This window comes from Malaya genurostris, chromosome 3 (genome assembly GCF_030247185.1).
Source record: "Malaya genurostris strain Urasoe2022 chromosome 3, Malgen_1.1, whole genome shotgun sequence".
In the NCBI taxonomy this organism is placed as follows: Eukaryota; Metazoa; Arthropoda; class Insecta; order Diptera; family Culicidae; genus Malaya; species Malaya genurostris.
The window spans coordinates 150,550,174-150,564,067 of NC_080572.1; the positions used below are offsets into that span (position 1 = coordinate 150,550,174).

General features: G+C 37.3%; 1 protein-coding gene across 7 annotated transcripts in view; it reads left to right on the forward strand.

Annotated features, from left to right (window-relative positions):
* Nucleotides 1–13,894, forward strand: part of LOC131438683 (muscle calcium channel subunit alpha-1) — a 1,458,253-nt gene that overhangs the window by 840,788 nt on the left and 603,571 nt on the right. For 5 of the 7 annotated variants that reach the window (XR_009230968.1, XM_058608861.1, XM_058608862.1 and 2 more), the window contains exon 16: nt 2,734–2,841. The exons of the other annotated variants lie outside the window; for them this stretch is intronic. Coding sequence is in view for 4 of the 5 variants with exons in the window: in XM_058608861.1 (XP_058464844.1) it covers nt 2,734–2,841 (108 nt within the window). In the remaining variant the exon portion in view is untranslated. The remainder of the gene's footprint in view (nt 1–2,733; nt 2,842–13,894) is intronic. 7 annotated transcript variants of the gene reach the window in all.

Sequence of the window (13,894 nt, forward strand, 5' to 3'; positions counted from 1 at the left end):
TACGTGAGAAACGCATCCAATGCGTATAACTCACATATTCAATTTACATGCGAAGTGGAGGAAAACAACCGATTGCCGTAATTATACATGCTTCTATTAAGAACAGAGAAACAAACAATCGTCACCGACTGGTACAAAAACCTACCACGTCGGGGCGAATTTTGAATTATTTTTCTTTCCATCCACTATCGCAGAAATTAAACACGGCAACCGGTTTCATTGGGAGAGTGTTTCGTGCAAATCTTTAGTAGATAAAAAAACAGTGCGTGATTATTTGATCCGCAACAATTATCCAAGTTCACTTATCAACAGACTGATAAATAAATTTGTGAACAAAGTGAGCGATGACAACCGAAACGAAAGCGACAGTGGCCAAACGGTGTACCGGTCGCTTCATCATGTAGATGCACTTACCCCTGCTCTAGCTAAGATTATTAAGAGGAATCACAAAAAAGTGCGTTTGGGGTTCAAGTGCATAAAGACAAACGCACCACTTTTTTCAAAGCTTAAGGATTCCACTTCGAAGCTTTCAAGGCGCAATGTAATCTATCGCATTCCGTGCATAGAGTGCGCTAGCTCATATATTGGCTTAAACACACAGCAACTGAAACAGCGGTTGTCTGGGCACCGTTCTTTGATACAGCGGTACCGAAAATTCGTCTCGTCGAACACCGATCAGACTGAGAACAAAGCGGATGAATACAAAAAGGCAGCGTTGATGGTTCATATGATTGAATCTGAACACAATTTTGATTTAGACAGTGCAAAGATTCTAGATCAAGACAACAGAATCAATGCACTGCAGATTTTAGAAATGTGTCACATTTTCACAGGCGGTTCCACCATCAATTTCAGAACCGATACACATGATTTGAACGCAGCATACTCTGGTTTGATGTACTCTCTCTCACATTAACAATCAGTCTCTTTCTTTTTCTACATTTTCATTTTCGCTGTCTATTGCTCAACTGTCTCTTTCTGATTTTTGCTGTATTATCGGCCATGACTGAAAAGTTTCAATATTCAATCTGGTTTGATGTGCGGGGGAAGTAACTGTGTAAGTGAGAACAAGCATACAAATTCAAATCAAAGTTTGTTAAAAATCAATAATTTTACAACGTTTGTGCTTTAGTGTAGAGTAGCCGTTCCTGTTTTTGATTTTCAATGTTCCAATCCACTTGACGAAAAAATATTTGTTGTCGTTGTGAGTAAACAATTTGTATGTAATTGTATAGTGTGAACATTGTGACTAATTTATGTATGTTAATATTATAGTTGCCCTGAAGATGAAGGGATATTCCTTCGAAACGTCGGCCTTTAACGCAAAATAAATATTTTGTAAAGCATCATTTGACCAAAAAGCCATCTTTTTAAAATCAGTGATTATCTGACAAAATGGACAATTAAACCAAATGCAGAAAAAACGCAATTAATTATCTTTCCTCATAAGCCAAGAGCTTCTATTCTTAAAATAAACAACAATCACATTCTCAAATTGAATGGCTTGGAATTGATATGGTCAGATCAAGCTAAATACTTAGGTTTAACGTATGACAAAAAACTCACTTTCAACGATCACATTGAAGGAATCCAGGCAAAGTGTAATAAATATGTTAAATGTTTATATCCTCTTATAAACAGAAATTCTAAGCTCTGTCTAAAATACAAACTCTTAATTTATAAACAAATTTTCAGACCAGCCATACTTTATGCAGTACCAATTTGGTCAAGTTAGTGTTCCACCAGGAATAAAGCGCTTCTAAGGATTCAGAATAAAATTCTGAACATGATTTTGAAGCGTCTTCCCTGGTTTAGTACAAATGAGTTACACAGAATCACAAATATAGAACCATTAGATGTAATGTCACATAATATTTTAAGCAAATTCCGACAAAATTGCGACAAATCTTCAATTGAATCGATTTGCTCTCGGTATTAGTTGGTAAGTTAGTATATAAATTCCTTTTCCCCATTACACAATTTAAGTAGGTGTAGAATTTTCCCTACACAAATAGGGCTGAAACCACTTGTGGCTGAACACCCAATTTAAATCTTAATCATTTAATTTAAACTCATATTCCAATTAATAGTTATTTTAAAAAGATGCGTGAAAATTGCGTAACCTCCACCTTACAAGTACTTTATTATTTACCTGTTGAATAAGATGCATGATATATGAACTGTCCGGTTCATTCTATCTACTTGTCCAATAGAATGTACGTGAAAAATTATGTGGATGAGAATCATAAATGTTTTCAGGTAGAAGTAACGTGAATTATTTTCTGAGTGTAAGGTGAAAAACAGCACTTAAATGTTTTTGTTTAATTAAAGTTATGTTATTTCATCAACGAGATCACAAGTATTTAAAAACTATTAGTTACAAGAGCGTGTCCAACAAAGTACGTAAACATTAAGAAAGAAGGAATATTTAATATATGAAACTAAATCTTCTATATAGTATAATTAGCTCAGTTAACATTGAAAACCCCTGCATTTTCATAGAGTTTTTCATTCACTTCTTATTTTTATCACATAAACTCGTTAAGTAGCTTATTGTTCATCCAGTAATCAATAATCTCTGTTCATATTCTTATTCATTCTCGATCATCAATTTCTATCATACCTATATAATACCGAACTTTTCGATTTATGAAAATTCAACGATGGATCAAATAAAATCGCAAACCAATCCAACATTCGACCCGTTAAATGCCTTTTGATGCGCACTGGCAGTACGTAGTGAAATGTGTAATAGTTGCAATAAAAACCATAGGCAACATTATGCTAGTCACCTATCTACTTCAATTTATGTTTGCGGTTATTGGAGTGCAATTGTTCAAGGTAATTGTTTGTATTATTCGATGTTTCTGTAGTACATCATTAATCGCCTTGCATATGAATGTGGTAGAAATAGTACAGTTTGTCATGACACGGCTATAAATATTAAATCTGATCAGGTTTTTTTTCCACAAATACGTTTATTTCATAATACAATATATATTAGGTTCCCTTCGCCGTAGTGTCCACCATATATAGTACTTTAACCTAATATATTTCGAATACTGTCACAACGGTTAGTATATAATAAAACATATTACTATTAGTTCCATTAAATAGCATTTTAGTATTTCGGTATTCATTAGTTAATCTACTAAAAACCACCGTTTTATCAAACGATTAGCTGTTATAAATTATATATACTGAACACGATCTTATAATATTTGCAGGTTTGTTAGTATCAGTACGTCACTTTTATTCAAAGTAAGATAGCTTGCTATTGGTTGAACTCATGGAAGAGGAAGGAAGGAAGTATGGGTGTGTAATGTCAGCGGCATAACTGACTGTCGTGGATACAAATAAAACTGACACGAACTTAACAAACCCGCTCCATCATTCGGCTACTGTATGCACAATGCGTCTCAACAGCTGATCCGGCTCTGTTTCTGCGAGATCCATTGACGTCTTCTGCTTCTTTCCCTTGCTGTTGCTAGCATTGTATTTCGCTTAAAGACGCTCTGATCGCGCCATAATCAGCAAGTTAACAGCTACAGCCAAATTCGAAATGAATGGCTTCTGAGTCGGTGCTATGTATTTTATATAGCAAATCAGTAGAAAGGTTCAGTTTCAACTACAAACTTTAAATGGTTGAATTAAGGGCCGTATATAGTAAGGGTGACCGGGCTAGTTGACCGAGTGGTTTTTACGAAAAGTCTATTATGCGCAAAGGCGAAATCTATTGTCATTTTGGTGGAGTATTAGGCCTCTCATGTACCGACGCAATTTCAGAAGTTTTTGTGTCGTCGTTTGTGCTGGAACCCGTTTATTCTATTTTCGGCACTTTTGAGTAAATTTAGATTTTTGTATAGTTATATGCGTAACACGAAATAATTATCATCCGAACTGAAAAAACATTGTGCCGCTGGAAAGGGCATTCAAAGCCCTAAAAATGGTATTATGCTCTCTTATTTCTGTTAGTGTAAATCGTGGTTGTTCTCGGAAACATCATTGGGGTAGGATGGCCAAGTTTTGTGCTGGGCTGGTTGGTCGAGTTATAAATTTGGTGTATTCGTGAAATGCAAACTTTTTTCTGAGTGAACTTAAATGATACGCTAATATTGTTGATTATAAGTGTTGTGTTCATAGTTAATTAATATGCATGTACATATTACTATTCGCTCGGTATTATTATTCCCTCCTACATATTACTTACTACGAATTACAGTTTCCTTATGAGAAGTGATATCTGCTCGATTATCTCTTGTTTTTTTTTGATCACAAATGTGATCAAAAGATATATCTTTAAGATAGCGTAAACCATTTATCAAAAAGTCTAACCAGAATGAGTACAGAAATTCAGAAACGGAAACTCGGCCAACTAGTCCCGGTGTCCCCTATAGTAAAAGTTCGATTATTTCTTGGGAATGTATCAATGGTTCTAGGAAGAACCAATTTGAAGAATTCAGGAAGTTGCAATTTAGTTCTGGAACTATAATTTCGAAACTGCATTCAATTCCAGAAACCAGTTCCAGCATGCAGGCTCTGAATCTTAAACCTGCATTTTGGAGCTAAATTCTGAAACTGAATTTTGAAAATAAATTTTTGGATCCGGAGTAAGTCTAGAATTCAATCTCAAATTCAGTTCCCGAATCCTATAATTTCCAGATCCAATAATAAGAAACTTAATGCGATTATTAATATATTTCTGCTCTCAATTGAAGGTGACCTCTCACCACGACGTCCGAAAAGTGAATGAGAGTTGCGACCTGAGTGCTTGGGGTTTCTAACCACGCGTGCGTCTGTTGTTACCGCTATCGATGAAAATTTTTCACCACGACGTCTAGTTCCATCCGACGCACAAGTAGAAATAATTGATTTTCGACCGTTCTGTTGAAAATATGAACGGTTATGAACTACTACCTGAAAACCGTCATCCGTGCGCGAGAAAGACAAGCAAGTAAAGAGTTTTCTGCATTGTTTCCAAAAATTAAGTGAACTTAATGTTTGAGATATTTGTGGTTTTTTCACACTTTTCAAAATATAATTCGAAATTCTTGATCATATTTTTCATGAAAATGGAGAAAAAAAAACCTGTTTTAATCCAACTAGTGGTGTAATGATACCTTTCTCATATATAACACTGTGGTATTCTATTTAAAATGTTTCTCTTCGATTTTTGAAAAAAAAACAAGGGATTGTTTGTGTATTAACTAGTATAACATAGAGAATGAAACAGCTCTCTGATCAGTTAGGCCATCCATTTGAAAACCAAGAGGGTTCACTACTATATGCACTTCCAACACCGGAGCCCGAGAACCGGTATAATAGAAGTCGGTTCGTACGACCACCAATTAACATGGCGTACAAACTCTACCAGTTTTTATTCTGAACAAAGATTTAAATTTTTGTTGTATCCGAAAATATGCAGTATTTTGTGTAGGACCATTAGACCTTTCATTTGACCTTAAGATAGGAAATAACGGTTATGAGTAGAGTTTAGACTGTTTTTGACGGTTTTTGTTTCGCTGGTTTAAGTGACGGTGTACAATATTGAACACACTTTACCTTATAACTCAGTAACCGGATGAAATTCAGGAATTCCGTATGAGACCGCGAATTTCATTTGATTCTAAGTTTGTAGAAAGTTTGAGAAAAGTAAGTGAGATCCATTGTGGCATATTGGACCACTATTTCCGGTGCTTCCGGAACCGGAGACCGGAAACCAGGATAGCCGGAACCAGCTTGTTTGTTTGCCTACTGATAATGGCTATCGATTTGTGTAGTTTTGAAACCAGTTTAGAATTTTTTTTTAATTTTTTGTTTCGTCGGTGTACAACATTGAACACACTTTACTATATAACTCCGGAACCGGAAGTCGGATCCAGATGAAATTCAGGAATTCCATGTGGGACCGTAAGACCTTTCATTTGAATCTAAGTTTGTCAAAATCGGTTAAACCGTCTCCGAGAATTTACTTTATCTATTAATTTATTTTACACATACACACACAGCCATTGCTCAGCCCGATGAACTGAGTCGAATAATATATGACACTTGGCCATCCGGGCCAATTTCTTTTAGTCGGTTTTTCAAGTGATTGCATAACCTTTCTATATGAGAAAGGTAAAACTACGTTGTTGCGTGTAGTCGAGATATTCACAATTAATTTTACCTATTCTTCCACATGGCAAATTTTGAAAAGACACCCCATAGTGAAGTAAATATATAAATTATATATGAACTCCTATGGGGTAAATGAAATGTTTCATGTATGTGAGGTTACGACAAACAAAAATGTCGCGAACTTGAACAATGGATAGTTTACCTTGAGTACGTAAAGAATTTATTAGTTGAAACCAAACATCATGATACTCCATGCATGTTCAAACGACACGATCAATATCCCGATAACCATTGCCACAAGCACAATGATTAGTATCGGAGAGTCCAATTCGAAGGAGATGTTTATTTGTTTATTTGTTTATTTGGAGCAGGCAAAAGCCCCGTGGAGTTAGTTACTGTCAAACTTGCTCTCCAACAGGCATAAAACCTCCTTATCTTTAGCATCAACAGGTTACAATCATCCAAATGATACATTTTTCTTAAACATAGCATTTCTCAACTAACTAAAACTAAAACTAATTCGATAGTAACCCTAGGAACAATTTCTTGATAACGTTCCGTGATAGATTAAAGTCGAATGAATTGGAACAGTGGTTGAATATTCGGCACATGCTGGCAAAAGGCTCGTTATACCCATAATTAGTTCTAGCATATGGGGTCTTAAGAAAAGAATAGTTTCTAAGATTACGGCGATGATTATCTATTTGTAAAAGCTGTAGGAGCTCGGAGCAGTCTATTCTTGATTGGAGGAGATCAGCCACAAAAGTAGCCTTGCTGACGTCGCGACGGACAGATAACAAATCGAGGTCAATCAGTTTGCATCTGGCATGGTAACTTGGGAGGTTCCAAGGGTTTCTCCAAGGAAGCCGACGCAGAGCAAATCGAACAAATTTCCGTTGAATTGCTTCAATGCGTTGGATATCGTTTCGGTAGTACGGTGACCAGACAACCGAGGCGTATTCGAGCGTAGAGCGAACTACGGCACAATATAATGCTTTCAAGCAATGTACATCATCGAATTCTTTAGTAACGCGGAAAATGAATCCTAGCAGCTTGGAGGCTTTGGAGATAGTAAACTCGATGTGTTCCTTGAAAATTAACTTAGAGTCCAGGAGGACACCAAGGTCCTTCACAGACGATGTACGTTCCAGAACAATTTGTGAAATATTATAGTCGAAACTGACTATAGACTGTTTGCGACTAAAAGAGATGACGGAGCATTTGGAGGCGTTCAAAACCATTCTGTTGATATTACACCAGTTAGTCAAATTATTCAACTGATCTTGTAGGAACTCTGCGTCAGCTGTGGATTTGATGACATGAAATAATTTGAAGTCATCGGTGAACGATAGTTTCATGCACTTGATCGAAAAATTTAGATCGTTGAGATAAAGTAAAAATATAAACGGTCCAAGGTGACTTCCTTGAGGAACTCCAGAGGTAACGGCGAATGGTAAGGTTGTACAGTCTCCTATTTTCACTATCATTTCGCGACCAGTAAGATATGAGTGAAGCCAATTCAGAAATGACCCGTTAAATCCTAGTCTATTTAACTTTGAGATTGTTATTTGATGATTAATCTTGTCGAACGCAGCGGAGAAATCGGTGTAGATAGAATCTACCTGTAGTCGTGATTGTAACGAACGTATGATAAAGGAAGTATAGGATACTAAATTTGTAGACGTCGAACGATTCGGCATGAAACCATGTTGAATCTCAGATATGTAGTTAGAGCAATTATGTGTTATAAAATCCAGAGCTATAATTTCAAACAGCTTAGATACGGCGCACAAAGCTGCGATTCCGCGGTAGTTGGATACTGTACACTTGTTTCCTTTTTATAAACAGGAAACACATAGGATTTCTTCCATATTTCAGGAAAAGTTCTTGAACGTAATGAGCAGTTGAATATAATGGATAGTGGAACTAATAGGCTGTCAGAGCAGTTTTTTATTACCACAGATGAGATTCCATCGGGTCCAGCACTAGATGACTGTTTCAACCTGGCACATGCTGAGCTCACAGTAGCAGTTGAGATAATAGGATGACATCCAATTGGAGAACGAAGAGGGACATTATTCGCCGCAAGAGATATTCCTTGATCAGTTAGATGTTCTTCAGAGAAAACACTACTGAAATGTTTGCGAAACAAATCGCAAATTCCGAGCGTGGTAGATGCTTCAATGCCGTCGAGTCTCATTGAGGTCGGTAATCCTGATTCTTTCCTCTGTTCGTTCTCGTAGTTCCAAAAGTACTTAGGGTTGAGTTTAAGATTCTTTTGGATGCGACGTTGAAACGCGCAATAAAGCGAATTGTTCAGGCGTTTGTAGCGATTATTGAGATGAACATAATGTGATCTAGGAAGTAATGAAGGTCGTTTAGCGAATTTTTTTAGTGCTGATCTTTTGGCAGTTTTGTAACGTTTCAAAGTGGGATTCGACCAAAGAGGGTGAACAGATTTACGATATATATTTTTAGGTATAAATTGCTCAATAGCATATGACACAATATACGTCCATAATCGAGCAGCAGAATTACTGTCATTATCAGAAAGTAAATAGTTCCAATTCAGGCTCAGAAAAAAATGATTCATAGCGGCGTAATCACCCTTCTTGAAATCGTAATAGATTTCCTCGGCAACTGCTTCAAAGACAACTGGATCACTCTCACAAATATTGATTATAAGGGGAGGGTGGTGGCGACAAGTTTTTACTAGCGAGACGGGCGCATTGATTAATGAACACTTGTTGAATAGTTCTTGGCTGGTAAAGATGAGATCGAGCATTCGGTTATTGCTGTTGTAAAGATTATTCAGCTGAACTAGGCCGGCTGTGTTGTAATCATCCAGAAGTTTCCAGGTTGTATGAGAAATAGAAGAACGCAGAGCATCGGGAAACATATAACCAGATGAACAGTAAGACCATTGAAAGTCAGATTTAAATCGCCTAATATTATAATTCTATCATTAAATTTTAATTTGTCAGTTATTGTAGCGAGAGTGCTCAGGTGCTGATTGATCATATCAAAATCATTCACACGATCAGGTGGAAAGTACACATAGACAGAGTGTGTAATTTGCGAGAGCGAGAGCGATCCAAACTTACTCAACATTTGCATCACTTGAAAAGGACAAAAGACGGGATTCAAAAATCGATCGACAGGCAATTAAAACGCCACCACCACTGTGTTTGCGACTATTCAGCTCGTTTCGGTCTTGCCTATACACGGTATAATGGTTACCGAAAATCTGTTTCGAAAGAGTATTGCTATTCAGCCACGTTTCGGTGAATACATAAAGGTCATATGCACCGTCAGAGCAAGCAAGATGGTAATCAAAGAGAGAGCTGTTCATTCCACCGACATTCTGATAATAGAACGTCTAACGTGTAGTGATTGGACATGAGTCTGGACATCACACGGATGAAATCCCTACTCTAATCCTTATCCCAAGAGGGTTACGAGCTGGCAAGTGTTCTTTGGCGAGACGCGCTATAGTATTCGTTGAAAGCAATCGGTCGCTCATAATTTTCACCCTCAAGAGCACTACATTTGGCAAATGGCTTCAATCGCGCTCTGCTCTGACTATCTGTAAAGAAAAAAAAAGTATTATGTAGTATGACGATCTCCGCCAAGAACAGCATCAACGAAAAAACAAATTAATTACGAAGAAACATTATAAACATATATATATATATATATATATATATATATATATATATATATATATATATATATATATATATATATATATATATATATATATATATATATATATATACATATATATATATATATATATATATATATATATATATATATATATATATATATATATATTATTGTTAAATGACATGTAATATTATCCGCAGCATTACACACCGCACACTCGTTAGAATCACTTTCATATGAAGTTTAGTATGAAACTCAGTAACACACTTATACATACAAACTGACAGTTTACTTCTTATACGATATATAAACAAGTCAAATACTATTCGAGAAGTTTCAGGTTTTTTGACTAGCCTTCTGCAGGTTTTTGCTGACAATAAAATGAAATATACACAGTTTAATGTGTTCGAACGTCTTTCTATCATTCTGCGAGTATTATAAAGAAAGTACCCTTATCGAGTTTAGATTATTCTTTGCTTGAAGGGAGCTTTGAGGGATTCTAATCGGTACACGGACAACGCTATTGCGAGCATACATGGTCCTTCGAACCATATTTTCGAATAAATTGCTTCGGCATAAATACGTTTATTTCACAGGCAATATACATAAGTTTTTCATCGCCGTGGCATCCACAATACATAGTACTTTAAACCTAATACATTTCGAATATCATATAAGTATGATGGTATTCATTAGTTGATCTAAACACTGTTTTATCAAGCGATTTTCTATTATAAATTACATTAAAAAATACATTGATTTTGTACATCATCTTATGATTATTTAGGTTTGTTTATATCAGTTCATCACTTTTATTCATATAATATAGTTGACTATTGGTTGAACTCATGGAAGAGAAAGGGGTCTAGCATAAAATAAAATTTAAATTCTAACTCCAATGGACTTAATGAAATGATGAAGAAGTTTCATGTAATGAATGTCACGACAAGCAAGAATTTCGCGAACTGGGACATTGGATAGTCTACTTTGGGTACGCAAGAAATTTATTAGTTGAGATTTGACATCACGATACTCCACGCGTGTCCAAACGACATGATCAGTATCGCAATAACCTTTGCCCCAAGCACAATGATTAGTCTCGGAAAGTCCATTCCGAAGGAGATGTGCATCTAATGTGTAGTGATTGGACATGAGTCTGGACATCACACGAATGAAGTCCCTACTCACATCCAGTCCCCTGAACCATGCCTTTGTCGATATTTTGCTAATAATTGAGTGCATCCACTGACCCAGGTCATCTTTATCCCAAGAAGGTTGCCATCTGGCACGCGCTATAGAATTCGTTGAAAGTAATCGGTGTCTTATGAATTTCACCCTCAATAGCACCCCTTTTGGTTAAACTATCGGCTCTTTCATTGCCTGGAATGAAGCAATGAGCCATGACCCAAACTATTGTGATTTGATAATTATTATTCAATATGTCGTTCAGACACTGTTTTATTTTTCCCAAGAAAAACGGTTCATTTTTGCCAGCAGAGTTTGAGCGAATGGCTTCAATTGCACTCAGACTATATGTGAAGAGAAAATAATGGTTTGGAGATAATGTGATGATTACACTCAAACTATAATAACTGCTGCTAACTCTGCTATATAAAGAGATGCTGGTTCTTGAAACCTAAATGAAGCCGAAACATTATTGTTGAATATACCAAACCCAGTAGCCTCTTCAATTCGTGATCCGTTCGTGTAAAATATTTTCTCAGAGTCAATATGAATGAACTTACTTGTAAATATTTTTGGGATTTCCATCGAGCGTATGTGTTCCGGGATTCCACGCACTTCTTGCTGCATGGATGTGTCGAAAAATAGAGTTGAGTCAGGGACATTTAGGGGGGGGGGGCTCGCGGATAGGAATATATTTTGAAGGTTTGATTTCCTGTGACATATGGTTAAAACATACTGTCATGAATCTTGTTTGAGATTGAAGCTCAACTAGCCTTTCGAAGTTATCAACAACCAGGGGATTCAGTACCTCACACCTTACCAGCAGTCACGATGAAAGCTCCCAAAAACGATCTTTCAATGGAAGAACTCCCGTCAGAACTTCAAGACTCATTGCTTGTGTCGAATGCATGCAGCCTAAAGCTATACGCAAACAACGATACTGAATTCGCTCAAGTTTGATAATATGGGAGTTTGCAGTGGAACGAAAGCAAACGAATCTATATTCCATCACTGAAAGTATCGTTGTCTAATAGAATTTTTTCTGATCTTCCGGATGAGCACCACACCAAGATCCTGTTATTGTTCGAAGAAAATTTACTCTTTGTTGGCATTTTGTTATCAGATACCCAATGTTTCCTCCCCACGTGCATTTGGAATCAAACCACACACCGAGGTATTTGAAAGTCAACACCTGTTTGATCATTCTTCCCATCATATGAAGCTGCAGCTGTGCGGGATCATGCTTTCTTGAAAAGGCGACCAGCTCAGTTTGCTCCGCTAAAAATTCGATACCGAGATGAACAGCCTAAACGGTCCTTGGGCTTTGGGTCCAGTAACTGAAATCACGCCATCATCTGCCAATTGTCTTAGTGTACATGGGATTACTAGACAGCTGTCAATGTCATTCACGTAAAAATTATAGAGGAGCGCACTGAGGCATGAGCCTTGCGGTAGACCCATGTAGCTAATCCTGAATGTTGCCAAATCGCTGTGTGAAAAATACTTGCATTTCTCGGACAAAAGTTTGTGCACATAATTATTTATAATCGCTGGAACTCCATGTTAATGGAGCTTGTCTGAAAAAACAACAATAGAAACTGAATCAAATGCTCCTTTAATGTCTAAAAATACAGATGCCATTTTTGTTTTTGACCGAAGGCAATTTGGATGTCAGACGAAAGTAATGCAAGGCAATCATTTGTCCCTTTACGGAAGCCAAACTGAGTATCTGGAATCAGGAATCAGAACAAATTGGCTCAAATGGTACGTTCCCCTTGATATTTGGAGATTTGTGCCTTGCCATCAATTTGTTTTTAGCATCATTTTCCCGATATATAAGAGGGAAGGATTGAAAGGAAACGGTAAGGGTTGGACTAGGAGGATGGGAAAAAATGACGACACAAAAACACATAAAAGCAGAAGTAAATTCTGCACCCCTAAGGGATGCCGAACAATCTGCTGGGGATCACATCTGGTGGAAGCAGAAGTAAATTCTGAACCTCTAAGAGGTCCCGAACAGTCTGCTATTAATAAAACCTCCAACCCCCAAGAGGATTTAGAGATCTTACAAAAGCGACACCATTCTGCACTCCCGGAAGAATGCAGAACGATTCGCAGTATGTACGAGCAGAAGTAAATTTGGTACCCCCAAAGGATGCCAAACAATCTGCTAAACCCTATTTAAGGTGAATACGGAAAGGATTCCTTCACTCCATGAAGAACGATGAACCCTTCTGACTATAGCTGCTTACCACATTGGGTGAGAAACGAGAGAATATCCTTCAATTTTAGCTCCGCATACACAGACTCAACCATGTATGGAGAACCAAAAACCCGGATACGAAGCTGCGTCAATGCGGGGCAGTTACATATCAGATGATATGAAGTACCGTAATCGCATTCACACAAATCACACGAATAATACTCAGCACGTTGAATAGTAGCCATGTGATAATTGAGTTTGCAATGTCCAGTCAGAGCTCTGACCAGAATACTGCAATGATGCTTGGAGAAATGCAGTAGACACTTTGACATATTCAGATTTAAATCTGGTAGAAATGCTTTCGTCTGAGCGCAAGTTTGCAAGCTGCGCCAGTAGCTGGCATGTTTGGATGCAGCCCAAGAACGAATCTTGTGCTTCATCCAACTAGTTGAAAGTGGTAAAGCTGGTTCAGGACCAACGAAATCATTCGTTGCACCAGCACTAGCCAACTCATCAGCCCATTCATTTCCAGTAATACCTGAATGGCCGGGTACCCATAAGAAGTAAACAGCATTTGAAATGCTAAGGTCCTCGATTTGAGTTCGACATGCGATCACTAGATTAGACCGTGAGTCATTCGAACTGAGTGCTTTTAAGGCTGCCTGACTGTCGGAACAAAAGTAAATACGTTTACCACAGATCCTCTGCTGAAGTGCC